The 22,164-nt window shown below is 56.7% G+C and overlaps 1 protein-coding gene across 2 annotated transcripts; it reads left to right on the top strand.

Annotated features, from left to right (window-relative positions):
* The first annotated feature begins 363 nt into the window (after positions 1-363).
* Positions 364-21,403, top strand: WNT11 (Wnt family member 11). Of its 2 annotated transcripts, XM_052652601.1 has the most exons (7): positions 364-552; positions 4,313-4,495; positions 11,980-12,215; positions 13,799-14,076; positions 16,773-17,065; positions 20,694-20,864; positions 20,951-21,403. In XM_052652601.1, exons 2-7 carry the CDS (start codon positions 4,413-4,415, stop codon positions 21,063-21,065), a joined length of 1,176 nt encoding a protein of 391 aa, XP_052508561.1. In that variant the 5' UTR covers positions 364-552; positions 4,313-4,412; the 3' UTR covers positions 21,066-21,403. The 2 variants fall into 2 exon arrangements, with proteins under 2 accessions (XP_052508561.1, XP_052508562.1); XM_052652602.1 differs by lacking the exon at positions 364-552 and adding an exon at positions 2,188-2,393 and having other exon boundaries at positions 20,694-21,075.
* Positions 21,404-22,164: the final 761 nt, after the last annotated feature.

Raw genomic sequence — 22,164 nt, 5'->3', positions numbered from 1 at the left:
GCTTGCAGTCAGGTTTAGAAATCAGCCCTACCTGGGCCCCAAGCGCCCCGGGCACGCAGTAGGCTCACAGCCTGCACGCTCAGTACACACCACCAGTTAGAGTTATAATTAGTAAGTCTCTTTGTAGCTCACAGGGTGCGACGTCCTCTCGTGCCGCTGGCGCCGCGGGTCCGTGGCATCCGCGGGGACCCCGCCCCCGCCCCCCGCGCTCGCGGCCCGAGCCACCCGGTGGGGTTTCTGCGCGCTGACGTGGGCGGATCAAAGCAGCTGCCGGCTCCTTATAAAGCAGTTCGGGCTGCCCGCGCCCGGAGACCTTGCCGGGTGCGGAGCAGAACTCGGGCGAGTCAGCGAGCGCAGGCCTGGGGAGCCGAGCGCCCTCCAGTCCCCGAGGGACCCCAGCCGGCCGCGGCTCGCCAGGATCCCGGGCGTCCTTTCCAGGCAGCTCGCGAAGAGGACGCCCCCGCCGCCTGCCCAGCCGGGAGAGCGCTCGGGTCCTCCAGGGGCCGCGCTCGCCGCTCCCTGGCCCGCCCCGCCAGGCGAGCGCCGCAGGAGGTGAGCCGTGGCCGCAGGCAGAGGGTGGGCTCTCAGCCGGGACCTGCCAGAGCGGGGGCGGGTGTGGGGGACCCCGTTGGGCACCCGCTCCCGGGCAAGCAAAGCCAGTCCTCCTCCGTAAGTCTGTTCCGTGGCTCTCCCAGGCAGTCCCTTCGCTGAGAGCAACCGCTTGGGGCCTCGGGGCGCGGGCTCTAAGCGGATGAGAGGTAGATAGGCTGTACAGACCCCGCGGCCCGCCTCGAGCCTTCCAGTCCCGCTTCTCCCCCCCGCCCCGCCGCCCCGTTCGACCCTCTCCCTCCGAGTCAGCCCACGGATGAGGTCATGCCCGAGCCATCCCGGGGGTGGGGGACTTGGATCCAGCGGCAGAGGGTGTGTGTGGTGGGGCGGGAGAAGGTGGCAAAAGGCAGAGAACGACTGCAGCTCCTAGTAAATTGGGGGGCGGGGGCGGACGGCTTGCTTTGAGACCTGCTTCCAGAAGCAGCAGGGTGGGGGTGGGGGAAAGGGGGAGAATCGAGAGTTTGTTTACAGACCTGAGCTCCAGGCTAGCGGAGATAGGGAGGAAGAAAGTCCAGTCCTGGCCCCGAGGCACCTCTGGAACAGCCGCGAACATCTGGCTGAGCTCGCGCACGGGCCCCACACCTCCCACCTCCCCGAGCTTAGGTACCTCCAAGACCCTCACGGTCCTTAGGCGCTCGAGGTCTGGCTTAGAGGGGGTAGTGGGAGGAACCCCGAGTTCCCCCACCCCACCCTTCCCAATTCCAAACTAACCCGTTTCGCGGGTCACCCGGCGCATCGTCCGCAGCCCAGCAGGCACATCTAGCAAGACTCGCGGCCAGAGTCAAAGCCGTGTTGAGGGCCTCGCCTTGCTTGGCGTTGCAGGTAACCTTGAAGCAGTCGCTCGGCGTCACCGGCTCTCCGGGTCGGCTCTGTAAGCTGCGCACCCTCTGGCTTCGGGCCGGGCCCGAAGCGACCTTCGCGGCGTGGACACAGCGTGAGCGCCGGGTGCGGGTTCCAGGGCCGGCGCGGGTGTTTGGTGTGCGCCCGTCGACTCTGGCTTAGAGGGGCAGCCTCGCAGGCAGAGGGGTTTCCAGGGCCTTACAGAGCCCAAGCCTTATAACCACCTGTTGGAGCGGGCCTGCGGCTACGCTTGCGGTGCCCACGGTGTGCACAGCCGGGGAGGTTTCAGCTCTCGCCCGCTGCAAGCCGGGAAGCTTGAGCCTTCTCCCCAGCGGGAGGAGGAAGGGACCGCTTATCTCTCCAGAGACACTGTGCTTTGATGCGGGTCCACTACACGCCTGATGCCAAGGCAGGTTCCGAGCCGGGCCTGAAGCAAGAGGTCGGGCAGTCCGGGGCGGACCGCGGCAAAGTGGAGGGTCTTATAGAACGACCAGATCTGAGAGGGCACTTAGTTTCCTCTTCACCCCATGCCGGGAGCGGGATACCGGGGCCCAGAAAGAGAAGGGGACTTGCCCAAGGTCCCAGGACACGGGAGGCTGCTGCCTAGCCCACCTCGAACCCGGGTTTAGCGCCCCCTAGCGGGCCGGGGGCCCCGGGAGGAGCGTGCTCCCTGACCCTCCAGGCGCAGGCTGAGGGTGACCCAGCGGCCCTCGCGGCTGTCCTAGACACTCTGACAGTGGACAGGAATAATCTGCCAGGACCCAGAGGCCCAGACCGGGAGCCGCCTCCCCCAGCGACGTGCCAGGGAAGCGAAGGGAGAAGCCCAGGACCACCGGGGCCCCTCCGAAACAGCCAGGGATAGCTTGGAGGCCTGGGTCCCGGTGCGCACCCGCGCGGCCCCCTTCTCTCTCTGCACGCGTTGGGCTGGACACGGATCCCCTGCGGTGAGTCCGCGCTCTCCTCTCTCCGCGTGCAGCCCTTCCTTCTCCCTACCCTGGAATGCTGGGCGCCTTAGGGGGGAGCCCACACTTTGGAAGGGGGTGGGGGCGAGGAGGGACAGTGACCAGAGTTTTCGATCTCCCCCCCTCCGCCGCTCCCGGCATATCCAGTCGATATTTTTCTCGTTCTCAGGAGCGTGTGGGAAGAGGGGGCTCAGTTAGACTTAAGACCCCAGCTGAAACACCACTCCTGCTTCCCCGCCCCCAGTGCCTTAGAGCGAGCACCACTAGCTTGGGAGAACTCTGCGGAGGAGAAACAAAATGTAATTCAGAGGTTTCTCCCTGCCTTGCTCTGGGTCATGCCGCAAGGTCCCAGAAAACAGTGGGATTTAAAATATGTGTCTGTGCGTGTGTGTGCTCTTAAGGCGCACACGTGCACGCACACGCTACACAGATAGATGTAATACTGGGAACTTAGGGAGAGGGGGCTCAAAATACCTGCAGACTACTGGAGACTGGAAAGACCTCAGGAGATGCGTGAAGTCCAGGCCCTTGTTTTTATACACTGGGAAGCTGAGGCTGGGGTGGTGGAAGGTCCAAGGTCAGACAGTCAGATGAGAACACCTCCTTTTGGGTCAAGCGCCCCCCACTAAGGCGCCTCCTTTTTCCAACTCCCCAAACCCTTTAGGAAGAAACCCCTTTGTCTGCTCCTCCCCAGGGAGGAGGGGCTGGGACTGTGTTTGTCTCCGGACTAACGCCAGGTGTTGGTAAATTTGGGAGAAGCTGGGAAGGGAGTTAATGAGGTGAGAATGAAGAAGGGGGGCGGGGGAAGAAGAAACAGAGAAAAGGCGGAGAAAGCGACTCTGCAGCCTGCGGGCGGAGTAAGGATACTCCGCGGCCCCAGGACGCCGCCTGGCGGCCAGAGGCGGCATCCCGCCGGCCCCGTGAGCTTCCCGGCTTAGCCAAGGCGAGGCCGCCCCGCCTCCGATCCGGCCTGGGCACCATCCGACCCACCAAGAGGGCATCGCTGGAGGAACTAGGAATCTCAGGACCCTGAGTAGCCCTCACTGCACAAAGACTTTTGCCATCCCCTTTCTCATCCTACCCGTCACAGCCCGAGAAACTGATGCCCCAGAGCAAGCCCCCGTTTCCTTGTCTTCTCACGGTCCACGATCTCACCCGACACTGGGTAGACGTGAGCGTAGAAGACTGCCGCTCGTTGGCTGACCAATCCCATTTCACATCTCCAGGCCTCAGTTTTCTCATCTGTGAGATAGGGGCAGTGATAGTAGCATCTCTCAGGGTTGCTGGGAGGGAAAAAAAATATCGATCGCGTTATATTCTTTTTAAAAGGTGAATTGTGTCATAATCACAGTTTGAATAACAACTGTGGTCCCAGTTTACAGAGGGGGTAAACCGAGCCCCAGCGGGGAAGGAGAATGCCCAAGCCGGCAATAACTAACAATACTGCGGCGATGAGAACCCAGATCCTGGGCGCAGAATCTGCTCTTCCCATTGCCCGCCTTCAGCCTCTGCCCTCGACACCTTCCGTCGCTTTCTAGGGCTGTGTGCCTGTCCCTCTGCTCAGCTTCTCTCAGCTTCGCTCTCTGAGGTTCCCTCTCCCTCTCGCTGTCTCTCCGCCTGGTCTCTCCTGAGTCTTTGATCCTGACGCCCCTTTCTCTTCTCGCCGCGGGCGGCTCTAGGTGGACACGCCCTCGGCCGCGCTCCCGCGGCACCTAATTTGAGCCAGACGCCGGCAGCGTCCGGGACTATGTTGGGCTGGAGGCGACGCCCGCCGCGCGCCCGGCCTCCCCGGGCCCCAACCCTTCCTTTGTAATTTGAATAAAACGCCCCCACCCCCCACGCCCGTGGCCCCCGCCCCACGCGCCGCCTTAACCCGCAGCCTCCGCTCTCCCCGACTGCAGGCGGCCTGCGCGCAGGACTAGCGACGGCGGCCGGGAGCGCGGCTGGACTTCGGCGCGGCTTCCCCAGGGTGAGACCCCCCTGCGCGCCCGCCGCGCGAGGATGAGGGCGCGGCCGCAGGTCTGCCAGGCGCTGCTCTTCGCCCTGGCGCTCCAGACCGGCGTGTGCTATGGCATCAAGTGGCTGTAAGTAGGGGATCCGCGTCCACGCAGATGGGCCCCCGAGGGCGGGGGAGGCGGAGAGCGTTAAGGGGCCCCCTGGATCGGGCCAGCGTACCCAAGACCGGGGAGCAGAAGTAGCCTAGGGGCTGTGGGCGAGTCACCCTTCTTAAGCCTCCTTTTCCTCCTCTGTAAAATATTGTCCTTACCTGCGGGAGGAGCGAGACAGGGTGTGGAAGGCGACAGAATTGCTGTCCTGTGCAGCTGAGAGTTACGCAAGACCTCCACCAGGACAGATGGAAAGAGCCTGGTCGAGGTGCTCAGTCTTAGGGGTCTGTGCTCTGCACACAAGGCCTGCTGAATATTACGTGCCTTGTCAGTCTCCTGACCCTAGCTGGAGGTCCTCAAACAGTCCAGACTGCCCCACCTGCGTGACCTTGGGAAAGTGTCTCTCAGCTTCTGGGAGTCTCAGCGCGCTTCTTTGTCAAAGGAGGGAAAGAGCCTCTGTCTCACTCCGGTCAGATGAGAAGGGGCTCATGAAAGAACCTCCTTAACTGTCAGATGCTCTGCACATGTGAAAGACAGTCCTTTAGACAGAAATTATTAATGGAAGTGTAGGTGGGAGAGAAAATCTTCCATCCAGCAGAAGGGAGTGCCTGCTCTGTGCAGGACTGTGAGCAGTGAGGGCAGGCAGAGAGGAGTAAAACCCAGCCGCTTCCTGGAGAAGCTGCCCTCTGGTCTGGAAGAGATAAGCCCAGGCTGTAAATAACTCCCAAGTGCTCCAGAAGAGACCAGTGCAGTGCTGTGGGACTGAGAGGAGAGGAGCCCACCTGGTGGGGGGCAGGTACTGGGACCCTAGGTCGATTTTTCCGGGGTAGTTCTCCTAGGAGGGACCTGAGGAATCTCTGGAAGTTTGGCAGGTCGGGGCAGTGAGAGAAGGGCCCTTTTGGGTGGAGGAACTCCCAGGGTGGTTGGAAAGTCCAGGACAGGACACACTCTATAGAGTTCCAGGTCGGGGGCGGGGAGCCACGCAGATAAGACAGGCAGGGGACAGATTATGGAAGCTGGGGAGGGACTGTGAGGAAGGTTCGTGGATTAGCTGGAAGACAGGGCGATAGTGGCTGGGCCACCAGCAAACAGTCTTGAGGTCACCAGCCCTGCCTCTTCTGGGGCTGAGTTATTGATTAATTTTCCTCTGGAGAGGGGAACGCCATCTTTTTGCATTTCTTGTTTGCAAGGAGAAGCCTGGGCTCAGCGGCTTCCCAGTATGTGTGTGTGTGGGGTGGCGGGGGGGCGGGGGACCAACTTTTCTCAGCTGCTCCTGATTAGTTTTATGAGAAATCAGCCACTTTCCTTCTTCTGCTCGTACCTGGCACTGCCCCAGTTGGTAAGAACCTCTGATCAGGGAGCCCAAGTCCTTCTCGCCCACCACTAACATTGTATAGATAAGGAAACTGAGGTCCAGAGAGGGAAAGGCATTGTTAAAGGGCACAAGGAGCATCAGAGGCCAAGAACTGGGCTTGCCACTAACATGTTGTGGGGGACATTGCTATCATTCCCTCTGAAAAATGTGTGACTTGTACGGGCCTCCAAGTTGGCATGTGGCTTGGTAGGGTCTGCAGTAGATGGCTAGTTAAGCCCAACATCCATGCTATCCCCACTGCATAGGTTAGGCTGCCACAAAAAAATGAGTATACCTCAGTGTCTGCCTTAAAAGCACTTCCAGCCTCTTGAGGGAAACAGACATATAACGATACAAAGTGGACTTTGGGCTGTGTCCTGGAAGAGGGAGCATGGGAGCCCAGAGAAAGAGTGGTTAGTCCCATGGAAGGGAGGTGACTTTGAGCCAGGCTTCAAAGGATAGATGGGATTTCAATGGCCATGGATGGAATGCAAAGCAGGCATCCTAGGCAGAAGGAACCGCAGGGACAGGACTGCGCGTGTGGGGAAACAGAGAAGCCAGGAATTACAGGAGCTTACTAGTAAATCCCCAGAGCTTTAGACATTTAACTTTGATAATACTCTTGTGAAGTAGGTGACATTCTTATCGCTACCATTTTACAAATGAGGAAACTAAGGTACAGAGAGGTTAAGTAACCGGCCTAAGGTCACACAGCTAGTTAATTAATGGTGGATGTGGGATCAGAAGCCAGGCAGACAGGCTCCATGAAGCCAGACCTCTTTGATAGTGGTTAAATTGCTGGAGCTGAAGATACAGGAGGAAGCAGGAGAAAGAGTGGAGTTTAAGAATAACAACATGTGTATGTGTATCTGTGTGTGTGTATATATGGCTTTGCAGACGATATGGCAAGGTCATATGTGTATATATATGGCCTTGGAATATGCCAGGCACTGTTCTACGTTCTTGATGTATGCTGTTTCATCTGTCTCCCAACCACCATGTGAAGTGGTTCGGCCATCTCCCTCATTAAACAGAAGAGGAAGTAGAGGCTCAGCGGGTCTTTAATGAACAGGGTGTCACAGCTAGTAGGCAGCAGGGGCAGGATTTGGACTGAAGCTGCCTGGCTGTGTTTCCTCTTGGTCTCAGGGAACCACAGGAAAGTTAGGAATAGAGAAGTGTACAGTGGGGATGAAAAGCTGGGGGTCCTAAGGATGTGCCAGGGGACCCTGCTGCCTTGGGCTTTGGAAAGTAAGCTGACGAGGAGAGGGGAATTTGACATGGGAACTGAAAGCAGACGTGGCTGAATGACCCAGAATGCCCACCTGTGGGGACCGGGGACTCAGCCTGAACTTCCTGTGGAGTGGGGGTAAGGGAGAGGGGGTGGAAACACCTGGGGGGATCCCTCCTACCCAAGCCAAATGGTGGGAGACTCAGACCAGAGAGTGTGGGGAGGACCTTCTCTGGCTGTCGTGGGGGCAGAAGGGATGGTTCCAGCCTTCTCTGAGCCTCTGGAGGCAGCCCCAGGGTGGATGGAGTGGCCCCAGTGAGCCTGCTGCTCATTCTGGGTCAGGCCTCTCAAGGAAGAGTCCTGAGAGACTCAGAGGGACACAGCTGCCGCGGAGAGGCTGGGAGAAGCGCTGGACCCGAGTCAGGAGACCTGAGTCCCAGCCTGAGCTCTGACAGTTCACTAGCTGTGAGCCGGACCTCAGGCAAATCACGCGCCTTTCTGAGCCTCAGTTTCCTCATCTCTACAGTGGAGTGAAAGAGCCCTAGCCTGTGATCTAGGAGTTCTAGCCTGGCTCTGCTTCTGATTCTCTGATTGGCTGCTTGTGTACAGGTCTGGGCAAGCCCTACCCTTCTCTGGGCCTCAGTGTCCCCACTTGCACAATGGAGGGGGAACACTGAGGCTTGGAGAGGGACGGTGACTTGCCCGAAGTTGCAGCTGAGCTGGAGCTGAAACCCAGGTCTCTGCACCCCTCACCACCACCCCACCATTCCCAGGAGAGCCCCAGCTCCTGAATGAGGAGACCTCAGCCGTCCCCACGGCCCCCTTGGCATAGGCCTCGCCTGTGAACTCTCTGTCCCCTCATGTCCTCTCTTCCACCTTCTCCCCCATGTACCCACCCCCAGATAAACCAAAATGTTTTCAATTAGGGGTCTGCTGCAGTGAGGCAAGCCGGACGAGATGTCCAGACGGGTAACTCCCCCGCCTCCCACCCTAATCCTTGATTACCTCCCCAAGGGGGCCTTAGTTAGAAACGGTCATTACCACTAATTACCAGATGACCGCATCGCCCTCCTCTGGAGTGGAATCCGCTGCCTCCCGCCTCCTGATCTCCCGCTCTGCACGCTCCCGTGAGCCGGCCTCTCCCAGCATGCCGCAGCTGGCCGCTCTGTCCCAGCTGTGCTCTCCGCTATCCCGTGCCCACCCAGCACCTCCAGGATGGTTCCCGTTTGTCCTCCGCCCTCCTGGGAAGGCTGAGCCTCATTGTCCACGCTGGATCCCCCTCATAGAACTTCTCTCACCACCAGCTGGGGAGGTGGATGCTTGATGACTTCAGATGGACAGACTGACCCAGAGTGGCTGATCCAGACCCCAGGAGTCCAGAGAACCCCTCCCAGGAGCCGCAGTGCCCGGTGCTCAGGAGTTACCTGAACTGAGCTCCCCAGGAAAAGTCTGAGCTTATGCTATCCACTTTCTGAGCAGGAGCCCAGGGAAAGGACCTGGAAGACAGCCACCCTGCATGTGTGCCTGCTGTATGCCCAGTACCATGCTGGGTGCTTTCTCATATCTCTCCTGTAATCGGTTCCTGTTGAGAAACAGAAAACTGGCTCAGAGGGGAAGGATGGAAGCTGGGCAAGGGTGATGGGCAGAGGGGGCTCAGGGCAGGCCGAGTGTGGACGGACCCCAGCCCAGTAGAGTGGGGATCCAGGAAGGTGGCATCCAGAGGAGGCCAAGCACCCAGGCGTTGGACCGCTTCAGTGTCCTCCTCTGATTAAAGTGGGTAATATTCTCCCAGGCCCCCTGAGACATTGTGAGAATGGGATGAAATGAGAGGCTCTGTAAACTGGGAACTGCTGTGTCCGTCTGGGACAGTGGGTCCATATGCATGGGCAGTGTTTGCTGGGTGGAGGCAGAGAGGTTTCAACAACCAAGAAACAGGCTGGGCTGGGGGGTTATACTGCCCCTGTGTGGTCCCCCCTCACCCATTACGGGCTGCAGGAATTCAGGCAGCAGGTTCTCCAGGTATCCCGGCATTGGCAGGATCAAGCAATCAGGCCTGAGGTCTGCACCAGCTACACCAGCTTTCTCAGCTCATGCCTTGTGGGGAGGGGGAGGGGTGGGCCAGGGATGGCAGTGAGGGAGAAGCCCAAGTCACCCACAGTCAATCTCAGGCTGGGTTGTGCCACCCCAGTGTGGCCCCCAGGCTGTGCTCACTTGTCCTGGCTCTGCTTCCCAGGCCTCTGGGAAGATTTCTATATTTTGGAGTTGTAGGGGCATGGCAGAGAGAGGCAGGAGGAAGCCAACTAACCTATTAGTACCCATAAGCACATATCATTTCACTTGGCCCCTGCAAGGCCTCTAGGAATCCCCATTATGTGGCTGATGCTCAGACAGTGGCAGCAGTTTACCCAAGATTGCACAGCATGTCGAGGCCAGAGCTTGAGTCCCAACCCGGGTCTTCTGACTCCCTCTGGTCCAAGATTTAAGTGGCAGCAAGTGAGGAGTTCCATATATGAATACTCCAAATGCTTTCCAGCCATTATCACATTTAAATCTTAACCATAATCCTTGGAAATAGAGTTTATCATTTTCTTATAACAGATGGCATGAGGCCCAGAGAGGTTGAGTAACTTACCCAGGTCACACAGCTGTTGCCCAAAGCCTGAGCTCTTGCCTGGGCTAGTCCGTGAGCTGGAACATCTAGGTTGCCTTATAACTGGTGACAGGTCTGTGCAGCTGTCCGTTGAGGGGCTCCTTGAGGAATGGATCTATGTCCTTCATTACCAAATGAGTCTGGGAAGAGTTGGTGCTTAGTAAATATTTCTCCCACAAGCAGATCAAGTTCATTTTTTCATTTAGGTACAGGAACAGGGGAAGGGCATTCCTGGCACCAGGAAAAGCCTGGGCACAGGCATGGTGTCAGGGTAGTCCCTGTCAGAGAAGCTAGGAGTCTGGTATAGTGGATATTTCAATATGTGGGGGGAAAAGGACAAGAGGCTGGAGAGCACTGGGGTGATGGTAGGCTTGCCACCTGAGGGGCCGTGAAGTCAGAGGGGAGCCCTTGACCTTGACTAAGTAAGTGCAAGAGGCTACGGTAGGAAGAGGTCACCAATGCAGTAGTGTAGTAGATTTCATCACAGGGCACTGCCCATGGTGTGTCAGCCCTGGACAGAACATGTGACGCTCATGGACTTAATCCCCCAGACAGTAGTGGGAGGGGAGAGGTTACTTGCCTTGCTCAAGGTCACGGGGGAGTGCGGGTGACGGAGGCGGGGGTGACAGGGCCAAGAGTCTGCCTAGGCCTGTGCTGTTCTTTGGCACTGAGCTGCCTCCCTTGGGATCTCAGGCCAGGAGCTCAGGAATCCAGGCCTTGCCAGGTCTCAGCCCTGACCCTGGATGAGGTCTGCCATGGTCCCAGCAAGTGGGACACACAGCACGCAGGCCTGAAGGCTGGCCCCTGCTTTCCCCTTGTCCCTCCAAGGTCTCTGCTGGATTTCTGAGGACCAGCTGGCCCTAGGGTAGGGACTAGGTCTATGTGGAACTCTTTAAGACTGTGGGGTCCCTCTAGCCTCCACTTAGAGGAGGTGCAGCCTGATACAATCTCCTCCTGAGAGAAGGCCTGGGAAGAAGGCGAATCCAGGATGGTCCCCTGGTCCTAAAGTCTTACAATTTCAGTGCCCAGAGACGAGATCTGGGAAGCTCAGAGGTTCTATAGCATCATCAGGGTTCATAGAGAACCTCCTAGGCCAGCATTCCCAAAGCATGGATGAGGTTAGGACTCCTCAAATAAAGGGTTTTGTGCTCAGCAGACTTGGAAGTTACAAACAAAGCCTGTTGCTTTGCTGCAGGACTTCTCAGGGCCTTTAAAATGGAAATATGCATTATTATTCTTCAAGAGGGGATATAGTATATCACATCCCTAAAAAGTGCTTGACCATGGATCCGCTTTTTCAGAGTGTCTCACTGGAGCCTGCTCTGGGGAATACAGTTTACAGGTACAGACACTGAGACCCAGGGAGGACAGTGATTTATCTAAAGTCACACAGCAAGTTAATGGCTGTGTGCTTAGTCACTCAGTCGTGTCCAGCTCTTTGCGACGCCATGGACTGTAGCCTGCCAGGCTTCTCTGTCCATGGGGATTCTACAGGCAAGGATACTGGAGTGGGTTGCCATGCCCTCCTCCAGGGGATCTTCCCAACCCAGGGATTGAACCCAGGTCTCCTGCATTGCAGGTGGATTCTTTACTATCTGAGCCACCAGGGAAGCCCAAGTTAATGGCTAAATCCCATTTATCACAAAATTGAGTGGCTTTAATCTTTTCATAAATCCCTTGCATGTATGTGGGATTTTTACAGCCTGATACATCGATTTAATAATTAAATGAAGCCAAAATGAGAAGCTCCTAACTCACAGTGTGCATCTAGTAAGTGCTCAATTAAGAATGTATATTATGCCGATGACTATAAGCTAGCACCTAGCATAGTGTCTGGCTCAGTATTGAGTGGATGTTGCATAAAAAATAATAATCCACAGCTGTGTGAGGACTAAATAAAGCAATGGCTGTGAATGCTTTGTGAACTAGAAAACTGTTAGTCTAATTATAATAAAGCTTAGGTAGGGTGGCGGGGGGTGGGGTCACAATCCTATGTTATGAAAGAGGGCCTCAGGCCCAGAAAAGGACAGGGATGTGCCCAAGGTCACACAAGGGTGGAAGGGAGCGCCATTACCCTACTGGGGACAGCAGTGCTTGGCCTCCTGCTTTGCCAGCTCCTTCCAGTAAAGGCCCCAGACCCACTGAGAAGAGGCTGGGGCCATACAGTGAGTGGAGGGTCCCTCTCCGGCCTGACTTCCTTTTCACTGGTGCTGCTTTCTGGCCACGTGCAGGGCCCTGTCCAAGACCCCGGCGGCCCTGGCGCTGAACCAGACGCAGCACTGCAAGCAGCTGGAGGGCCTGGTGTCTGCGCAGGTACAGCTGTGCCGCAGCAACCTGGAGCTCATGCACACCATTGTGCATGCCGCCCGCGAGGTCATGAAGGCCTGCCGCCGGGCCTTCGCCGACATGCGCTGGAACTGCTCCTCCATCGAGCTCGCCCCCAACTATCTGCTCGACCTGGAGAGAGGTAGGGGGTCGGCGGGGCCTGCTAGAGCCTGCGGAATGCGTGTGGGTAGAGGTGGATGAATTCAGGCATAAATATATGTGTGTTTAGATAGGTGGCTGTGTTCATGGATGGATGGATGGAAGCGTGATGGGTGGATGAGTGAATAACTGGATGATGGATGGATCCACGGATGGGTGGGTGGGTGAATTAATCATGGCCATGGGTGTTTGGGCATGAATTGATGAATGGATGAACATACGGGGAGTGCAGGGGAGCCTGGATGGCAGTACAAATGCACGCATACCCCTCATACCTGGACAAAGGAATGAATGATGCAGGGAGGCCGGTGGGCGGGATGGGGAGTCTATAACGAGAGTGCGACTGAGCCCACCCTTAGGGCAGACAGGTGTGCTGCACGGTAATTCTAGACCAGCCCGACTCAAAGTACTGTGAGAGGCCCAGAGAGATACAGAGATTAAAGAGTACCTGTGGAGAAGACTTTCTGGAGGAGGGCGCATTTGGGATGGATTTGGGTAGGGGTTCCTGTGTATCATAAGGAGGCTTTTGAAAGGCAGGGGATCAGTTCTGTCCCCTGCACAGTGACAGGCCATGTGTGTGCAACACTTTACAAAGAAAGCCTCCCTTCTTCCTGAATTATCTCAACTCCAGAGCAGGCCCGTGAGGTAGGTATATCATTCCCACTCTACAGTTAAGGACACCAAGGCTTGAGAAGGGCAGTACCTTGCTTGGACCTGAGGCCAGGACCCCACAGCCAAGGCACCTTGGCTCCATCTTAGTTGCTAAGGTTGCTGTAACAAAGCCCCACGTTCTGGGGGCTTCTCACAAGGGGAGAATCATCTTCATCTGGAGGGTGGAAATTCGAAGTCAGAGTCAGGATGTCCGCAGGACTTCCTCTGAAGGCGCAAGGGGGAAGACTCATCCCCGCCTCGCCTTCGCTTCTGGGGACTGCCATGGTCCGCGTGCTCCTTGCTCGCCTTCACTTCCGGGGACTGCCGTAGTCTGTGTGTTCCTTGGCTTGTAGCAGCATCTCTTCCAGCTCTGTCTCGGTCACATGGCCTCTGCCCTCTCTATGTCCAAGATTCCCTCTTCCTCCAAGGACCCCCGTTGTTGTACCTGGGCCCACTCTGATCCGTCTAATGACCTCAGCTCAGTTATACCTGCAAAGACCCCATTTCTAAATAAGGTCACGGTCACAGGTACCAGGGGTCAGGACTTGACCGTATCTTTTTAGGGGATACCTTTCATCCTGCAGCAGGCTGTTTGAGGAGCTCAGGGACGGGGCCCTCAGTGCCTGAAAGCAGTCCCTGACGCTGGGTGTGGGGTGTGCAGTGTGCTGAGCGTGTGAGGGTATGCCTGTGGGGTTGCTGGCTTTTCGGGCTTCAGAGTGAGTATGCCTGTCAGCTAGTCTATTTTGGGGAGGACGGAGGGGTGACAGTCGAATGGCCCTAGTGCCACCCTCCACCTGCTGCATCCACTCGCCACCCCTGGCCCCATCTGGCCCCAGAGGCAGGTGGGGACCTCAGCCCTGGGCACGGTCCTATGCTTGGGTCACCCGCCCTGGTTGACCCTGCTCCTCCCCACAGGGACCCGGGAGTCAGCCTTCGTGTATGCGCTGTCGGCGGCCGCCATCAGCCACGCCATCGCCCGGGCCTGCACCTCCGGCGACCTGCCCGGCTGCTCCTGCGGCCCCGTCCCAGGTGAGCCACCCGGGCCCGGGAACCGCTGGGGAGGATGTGCGGACAACCTCAGCTACGGGCTCCTCATGGGGGCCAAGTTTTCCGATGCTCCTATGAAGGTGAAAAAAACAGGATCCCAAGCCAATAAACTGATGCGTCTACACAACAGTGAAGTGGGGAGACAGGTAACCACCCACCCGCCCACCCACCCCAGATGGTTGTGCTTGTGCTAGTTGGCCTGGAAAGGGCCACCCGGTGTGCCCCAGTGGAGGGGGAGGGGGTGGGGACGGGCCCTGCTACCCCCACACTGATGTGTTCCTGGCCTCCCCTGACTCTTCCCTCTCCAGCTGCTTGGGGCTTGCCTGGCTTCTCCTCCAGGGGGGTCCACCGGGGTTTGGGTTGGAGAACGTTGGTGGAGCAGAAGGAGCGCTAAGCTGGGAGTCAGGAGCTCTAAACTCACTGTGTGACACTGGGCGAGTCACTTTCTCTGTGCCCTCAGTTGTTCCCATCTATAAAATGGGATGGCTGGGTGCTCTCTAGTCCTCATTGTCACATTTCCTCAGACTCCTCCTCTGGGGCTCTGGGCCAAGGCCGGGCATGAGAGGAAGCATGGAGCGGGCCGTGGGCTGTAGAGAGCTAAGGGTCATCTCCTTGGATCTAATGGGAACCCTCTCCCATTTCAAAAACCCTCCCTAGTCTCCAAAACATGATTTCCCTTCCATGTATGTCATGATCAGTGTTGCTTTAATTCCTCACCTCATTGTACAGAAGGTTGGAATGAATGCATAAGTGAACGAACGGACCTTTTTAACAAACTTGATATTCATCTGTGTGCCAGACACTGTGGTGGGTGCTTGATTAGCTTTCTCTTCCATGGTCCATGAAACCACACTGTGAAGAGGTACCATTACCCCTCCTTACAGACAGGGAGCTGATCCCGGAGGGGCGAAGTGTCAGCTGGGGATGAATCTCACCACCTCCTCCCTGCAGCCCCCTTGGACCCATTGTGCAGAGGCCCCAAGTGAGGCAGAAAGAGCTTAGGTGGCTTGGCCAAGGACGCACAGTGCGATGGAGCCCAGGTCTATGGGATTCCAAGTCTAGAGGTTTCCATGTCCTCACCTTCCTCTCTCTCTCGTCTCCCTTATGTAAGGATTCTAGGACGTCCAGGCCGTCTTTGGACAGTTGGGGAAACAGGTCAAGTCACCCTGTGGTCTGTAGCAGAGTCTGGCTAGAGACCAAGAACTTCTGCCTCCGAACCCTGTGGGCCTGCTCCCCACAACCCTTGGAAACCCACGGGAAGCCATTCGCTATTCTCCTGCCCAAGAACCCAGCCCCACTCCTGCCCACGGCCAGACCCCAGCCTCATGCTGCCATGCTCCCGCTACACTGGCAGCCATCCCATCCCGCAGTGCAGTCCACTCAGGGTCCTCAACTTTGGGGGTGCCTCACGCCTGTCCCCGGGCCCTGATACCTCGGAGCTGGCCTCCCTGGGACCATTCGCAGGGGCCCAGGAGGGTCAATGACAGCACGCCCTGCCCTGGCACCGAGACCTCGGGAAGCCTGGCCCTTCCTGCCCTCTGAGCTGAGGAGCTGAGTGTGGTTTACTCTCCTGGATGACTTAGAAGGACCTCATGCCCTTGGGAAGCCCAGCGTATCCTGAAGTTAGGTTCACTTCATTGTGTGCTCTCCACAGGCTTTGCCGAGACAGTTCCAGCCTCTAGACCCAAGTGGACTCCCTCACTCCCCACTTCCCGGCACTGTGAGGGGTAGGGAACCCTGGGACCTTGACCAGCTTCCTCACTAACTCCCCATGGGATTGCAGCAAGGTTCCCTCCGTGTGCCTCAGTTTCCTTGTACTTTTGATGCACCGACAGGTCCGGGAGACCCCTAACCCTTGCAGTGGAGCCCACAGGGCAGGCGGGAGGGCAGAGGGATCCCAGTCCTGAGTGCAAGGGGCCGGGGCTTAGACTTCAGAACTGGAAGACGTGCAGAAGGCATCTCACTCACACCTGTCAGGTACACAGGGAGAAACTGAGGCCTGCGGAAGTCAGTTGCACAGAGTTATTTCCAAAGCCACGGCTAGAGTCTCCCCAGGCCCCGAGCCTAACCCTGCCCACCATAATTCTTACTTAGACTGATTTTTCAAAACCAAATATTGATTTAACTTGAGTAGTTCACAAGACGCTTTCATACATGTCATCTTGTTGAATCCTTTCAACGACTCTATAAGGTAGCGATTACACACCTGCTCAGCGCATATGAAGACAGGTGCTGAGTGACAATGCGGCAACAGGCAGCCGCTGGGAAGACCAGCCCCGAGCACCCACCTCTTGCTGCTGCTGCTTCTCCTCTCCCTCTGTTCCTTTTCTTCTCCCACTCCCTTTTTTTCAGCAAGCATTTTGTGAGAGAGGAAAAGCAGAGAATGTGAAAAGCCATGGCTTTCGGAATTGCCCTCAGAACTGGGTTCAAATCCCAGCCCAAGATCTCCTAACTGTGTAGCCTTGGGCGGGAGACTCAGCCTCTCTGAGCCTTCATTTTCTCTTTTTTAAATGGGGAAATTAACGGTGTTGCCCATGAACGACTTCTGTGCTGACGAAACCATCTGAAGTGGAGAGCACTAGGTACAGTAGGTGTGTGAATGGCACCGTTACTCCTGCGAAAGACACTCTCCCTGCCTCTCCCAGCTGCCCCCCAGGGTTGGAGAAGGAGCTAAGGATCTACCCTGCAGCTTTAGAGCAAAATGCCCTGTCCCTGTCCCTTGCGGCCCGGAGCAGGCGGTGACTCCCTGAGAACAATGGCAGGCGGAAGGGTGGGGCCAGGGCCCAGGGCAGGCAAGGGAAGGAGCCCCACCACCCAGCCCAACGCCCTCCCCTGTCCGCAGGCTCTGCGCGCCTCTCTGGAAATGAAGTGTAAGTGCCATGGGGTTTCTGGCTCCTGCTCCATCCGCACCTGCTGGAAGGGGCTGCAGGAGCTTCGGGATGTGGCCGCCGACCTCAAGACCCGCTACCTGTCGGCCACCAAGGTGGTGCACCGACCCATGGGTACCCGCAAGCACTTGGTGCCCAAGGACCTGGACATCCGGCCTGTGAAGGACTCGGAGCTCGTCTATCTGCAGAGCTCTCCTGACTTCTGCATGAAGAATGAGAAGGTGGGCTCGCACGGGACACAGGACAGGTAAGGGCCTGCTGCCACCCTGGCAGGAAAGGTCAGTCATGTGGGGCATGCCCCTTCCCAGCTCAGGCCCGGGCACACATGGTCGGTTGGGCTTCAGTTGGCATTTGGGGAATGGAGTTCCTGCCTGGTCGAATGCCGAGCCGGAGGCGTGGGGTCCCAGGGGCCCCTGGCAGAGCTCCTGGGAGAGGCTGTTGTGCACCTCACCCAGGCAGAGGCTCCTTGGGAAGGGAGGCTCCTGAGAGGTCCCTACCTCACCTGCCCCCTAGTGACGGAGACAGTTGGGAGGAGACAATGACTGTGTGGGAGACAAGGGCTAGGAAAGAGGCTGCCTGACATAAAATAGGTCCTCAGTAGATGTCTGTCAAAGGAATACGTGAAGGATCATGTCAGACAACCTGCTGGTTGGACAATGAACTGAGCCATGGGGCGGGGGAGGCAGCAGGCAGCCCCTGTGGCCACACCCAAAGTCTGCAGAGCATGGAGACAGGACCAGGGCAGACACGCTCGAAAGGGGCAGCAGAAGAGTGAGGCCAGCCTGCATTTTGTGGAGAGAGGGTGCTCCCACGTCCCCACCTACATCCACCCCTCCCAGACCCTAGCTCTCTCTTCTAGCCTCTCCCCCGCCTCCCCCTCAACCCTCCATTTCAGAGCCAGGGCTGGGATCCCTATAGCAAGGCCTATCCTAGAGGCTGAAGCTGATGCAGGACTGGAGAGAGGGAGGGAGCCAGTGGGGACAACAGACCTCCTGGGTCTGGTGGGCTGGAGGGGCTGGTGAGGATTCAGAGGGGCAGCTCTTTCCTGAGATGGTTCAGGAGGAATCCAATCCTGAAATGCTATAAAGAGATAGTTGTGCAATCAAATACACTGGGAAATTCTCTTTGCAAGGCACGAGAACATATTAAAGGCTCTGAGGAATCCCGCAGTAAAGGATCTGTCTAAGCCTCTGTTTCCCAGAGGTGTTTGGCTGTGGAACTCTTTTATTAAGGAGCCCCTAATAGCATTCCACAAGACGAGTGTTCTTCAGGGTTAAAAGAATATTGAACCAGAGTGAGGGTGTCTGAGAACGTGTCTGGCACATAGTTGGTGCCTGGCCAGCTTTCGCTTCCTCCTCAGCCCACGTTCCTGTCTCTAGGAGAGGGGGACTGCTTTGGGGGGCTCCGTCCTCACGGGCCAGGGCAGCAGGCTGTAAGAGGAGGCCCAGGCGCCCATCTGGAGGCCAGATTGAGGAGGTCAGGCAGTGTGAAGATGGAACCAGGTCAGGCCAGAGAGACAGGAAGGAGCAAGAGTCTAGGCTGAGGACCCGGGGTGGGTGTGATGAGGATGGGGTGGGGGTAGGATTCTAGAACCCACAGGACCTGGGGGAAGCCCACTGAGGACACCAGAGTAAAGAGGGGTTCTCCCTGGAGCCTGCGGTGGCTGTGCCTGTGTGTATCTCAGGAAGGACAGCTCCCATCCTGATGCCACAGCTTTCTAGCAGGGGGACCTGAAGCTCAAGGTTGTCTTCTGTGCCTTGGGGACAATGCCACACACCTGGAGGATTGGTGTGATTCGAATCCCACAGCCCCTCCATGCTGGGCTTGATCAGTGCCCTGGGAAGGGTTTGTGAATGACTGGCTCCCTCGACCCCCTCCCTGAGGCTGCCAGGCCTCTTCCTTCCCAGCTGCCATGACTCTGCCCCAAGGACTTGCTCCCAAACTGTTGATGAGGAGGCCCCCTCCCACAGCACCAGCAGCCACCTTTGCTTTCTCAGAATGCTATCCTCCCCTCACCCCGCCCCCCCCCCCCCCCCCCCCCCGCCGGTTTCCCGCCATGCTCAGCCCTCAGCCATTCCTCTGAGGATGGGCCTTGGCAGACAGCTGTATGGGTCAGCTTTTTCTGCAGTAACAAACCACTCCGGTGGCTCACAACCACAGACACTTTTTACATCCATTATATGAGGCTCTGGCTGGCTGGGGAGGGACATCAAGTGCTCAGATTGTGACAGAGGGAAACCGGGGAGCCCAGAGGGGCCCTGACTCAGCCTGGACAGCAAGGAAGGCTTCCTGGAGGAGGGGAAATGTGAACTTTACTAGGCTGGGGATTTAGGGATTCAGGGGGTTGGATGGAAATGAGCTTTGCTAGCTGTAAAAGGCAGGTGCATAGGTGGTACACATAGCTGGGCCCCCTAGCCAGATAAGATGCTCTCCTCAAATACAGCCTGGTGAACTGAGGCCCCTCAGCAGTCCCTATTCCAGACTCTGAAACCTGCTCTATCCCCAGGCCCCAGCCTCCTCAGCTCCCCATCACAGGCACCATCATAGGTCTGAAGCTGGAGGCCAAATTTCAAAAATTGCATGTCAGGGTGCCTGGGACCCAGAAATAAAATGAAACCCTTTCTACCACCCTTTCTTGGTCTAGAGACCTTCAGGATAAGACTGAGAGGCACTAATGGTGTTGAATGACTACTTCTACTCAACTGCTGACCAGTCTCCTCCCTGGCCCCACTGCCTCCAGCCTTGCTGCTTCATCTGTCTGTCACCCCCCCTTACATTAGGTCAGGTGTTTGTTCTCCTTCCCCTCACCACCCTATGCCCTTGCTTCTATCTGAGATTCCTACTCATCTTTCATGCAATGGCCTGAATGACCCCTCCCCCTCCAGGAAGCCTTCCTGAACTCTCACAGACCTGGTGCTCACCCTGTGTGATGCTGGGCAAGTCCTTTGCCCATTCTGTGTCTCAGTTTCCCCATCATGACATACGAGGCTTGGATTTGGTCATCTCTAGGGCTTACCCACCTAGGACACTCTGGGATTCCTTGGTCCACGTGACTGTGGGCACCCCACTGCTTCCCATGACAGCATCCCAGTGAAGCCTAAATGCTGAGCTGCACAGACATTTCCTTACTAGACGGAAGAACCGATGGCAAGGATATTTGGGGTTTATAGTGACCTTCAGTGTCTTCTTTGCCCACATGAGTGATTCATTTCTTCCTGAATCACTTCCAGCCCATGGATTCTCTGCCTCTTAGGTGGGGAGAATGAATAAGCAAACCCTTGTAAGACCTTGAGCAGGCCTCTGCCCTTTGCTGAGCCTGTTTCCACCTATAAAGTGGGCATAGCACTTCCACTGACCCAAAGACCCTCCCTGCCTCCAATAAGATAAAATTCTGGAGGGAAGCACCTAATTCAAAGGGGGCAAATGATTGATAGACCCTCTGTCCCCAAGCAGAGAGTGCCAGATGCTCCCTGTGCCTCACGTCTGATGCCATTTGTTTCCAAATTTCTCCTAAGATTCGAAAAGTAAAAATGATCTTTGTATTTGTTAGAATACAAATAAGGATTAAATATGAAGATAGGATTATTGACCAATTGTTTGAGACATTTTCAAGTATTTAGAAGTAGAAGGTATAGGAAAAGAGACAAAGGAAACAAAACACCCCCTCACTTTAATAAACACCTATTAGAAATATAGGGAAAAATGAGAAGGACCCTGGCAAAAAGAATTTATTTTGAATTCCCCAAAGACCAAGACACTATCCAAGGGGGACTGAGGCAGCAGCCATGGTCGGAGGAGACTGGGGCTGCCTGGCTGGGAGTGGGGGTGACTGGTGAGTGATGGGGGTGCTCACTGACCTCCCCATCCCCCTCCAGGCAGTGCAACAAGACATCACATGGCAGCGACAGCTGTGACCTCATGTGCTGTGGACGCGGCTACAACCCTTACACAGACCGCGTGGTCGAGCGTTGCCACTGCAAGTACCACTGGTGCTGCTACGTCACCTGCCGCAGGTGTGAGCGCACCGTGGAGCGCTACGTCTGCAAGTGAGGCCATGCGGCTCCTCGGGGACCCTTGGAGCCCAGCCAGGGGGGCCGGAGACACCCGGTGGATTTTGGCTTCTGAATTCCAGATGCCGAGTGTGGAAGGAGGCTTGTGCTTTGCCTCCACTTGGAAGCTGCCAGGAACAGAAGGCTGGGCCATCAGGGAGGGAAAGCCAGGGCATCAAAGGAGACCGACAAGATTAAAAATAACCTGGCAGCCCGAGGCCCCGGAGTGCCCACTTGCTGCCTTCCAGGCGGGTCTGAGGAGCCAGGGGTGTGGATTTGGCAAGACTGGTATGGACTTGATCTTCCGTAGCCAGAGACACCAGCTTCCTGGGAAGTGGGAGGTCAGTCTGTCCTCAACAGAATGTTCTGTAGGCGTAGCCCTTGAGACCCCCGGCCCACCCCAGGGTCTGAGCCTACTGGGCCCACCACATGGAACCACTAGCTTGGGTTGTAAATGTTTTTTTGTTTTGTTGTTCTTCCTCTGGGATGTGGGAGCTACGGAAATATTTATAAAACATAGCTTTTTCTTTGGGGTGGCTGGCTTCAATTCCTCTTTATATATTTTATATATATAAATATATATATATATATGATGATCTATATTTTAAACAAGCTCTTTAAACAGCTGTTTGAAATAAAAGCTGAGAACCCCAGCCCTCCCCTGCAGTTTCTGGCCTCCTCAAGTGAACTCAGAGGATTCCGGGGCTGGTGGAGCGAACTCTCCGGTTTCTAGGCAAGGTGGCATCTTATTGATGTTTCCCCCCCGTGGCCCCCCCATCCGGTTCTGGCCCCAATCTCCTTTTAGGATCTCCAGGTCAAGGGCGACGACAGATGTCTTGAAACCCAAACCCAGCTGGCAGACTCTTTGTTCCTCAGGGGCACACATGCGGGTGTACATAGCCTGGCAGTAGCATCAGACCTGCTAAGTGGCTTCCAGAGAAACCCTATCCAGGTGCTTGGAACACAGGCCTCAGGAGGTGGGGGCAGACCCAGGCTCCAGCTAGCCCTGGCAGGGTTTCTGTGTGACCACGGGGAAGGCTTTTCCCTCCCTAGCCTCAGTTTTCCCATCTGTAAAGCTGGTGGTAGAGATCAAGGTGGTGGTTGGGAAAGGCCCCCAACTTCATGCCTGTACCAGTGGGCATGGCTGCAGTGGCCGTGATTGGAGTCTTGTTCTGGTTTGAAGGTGGAGCCATCAAGGTTTGTCCTTTTCATGGTTGTGGAGCGTAAGGGTGAGGAGGACGGAGAAGGACTACAAGTGTTTTGGCTGAGTGCTTGGAAGCATGCTGGGATGGGGTGG

The sequence above is a fragment of the Budorcas taxicolor genome, chromosome 15 (genome assembly GCF_023091745.1).
Source record: "Budorcas taxicolor isolate Tak-1 chromosome 15, Takin1.1, whole genome shotgun sequence".
Classification (NCBI taxonomy): Eukaryota; Metazoa; Chordata; class Mammalia; order Artiodactyla; family Bovidae; genus Budorcas; species Budorcas taxicolor.
The sequence above is the reverse complement of the archived record's forward strand: the minus strand, read 5'-3'. Positions and strand labels throughout refer to the sequence as shown.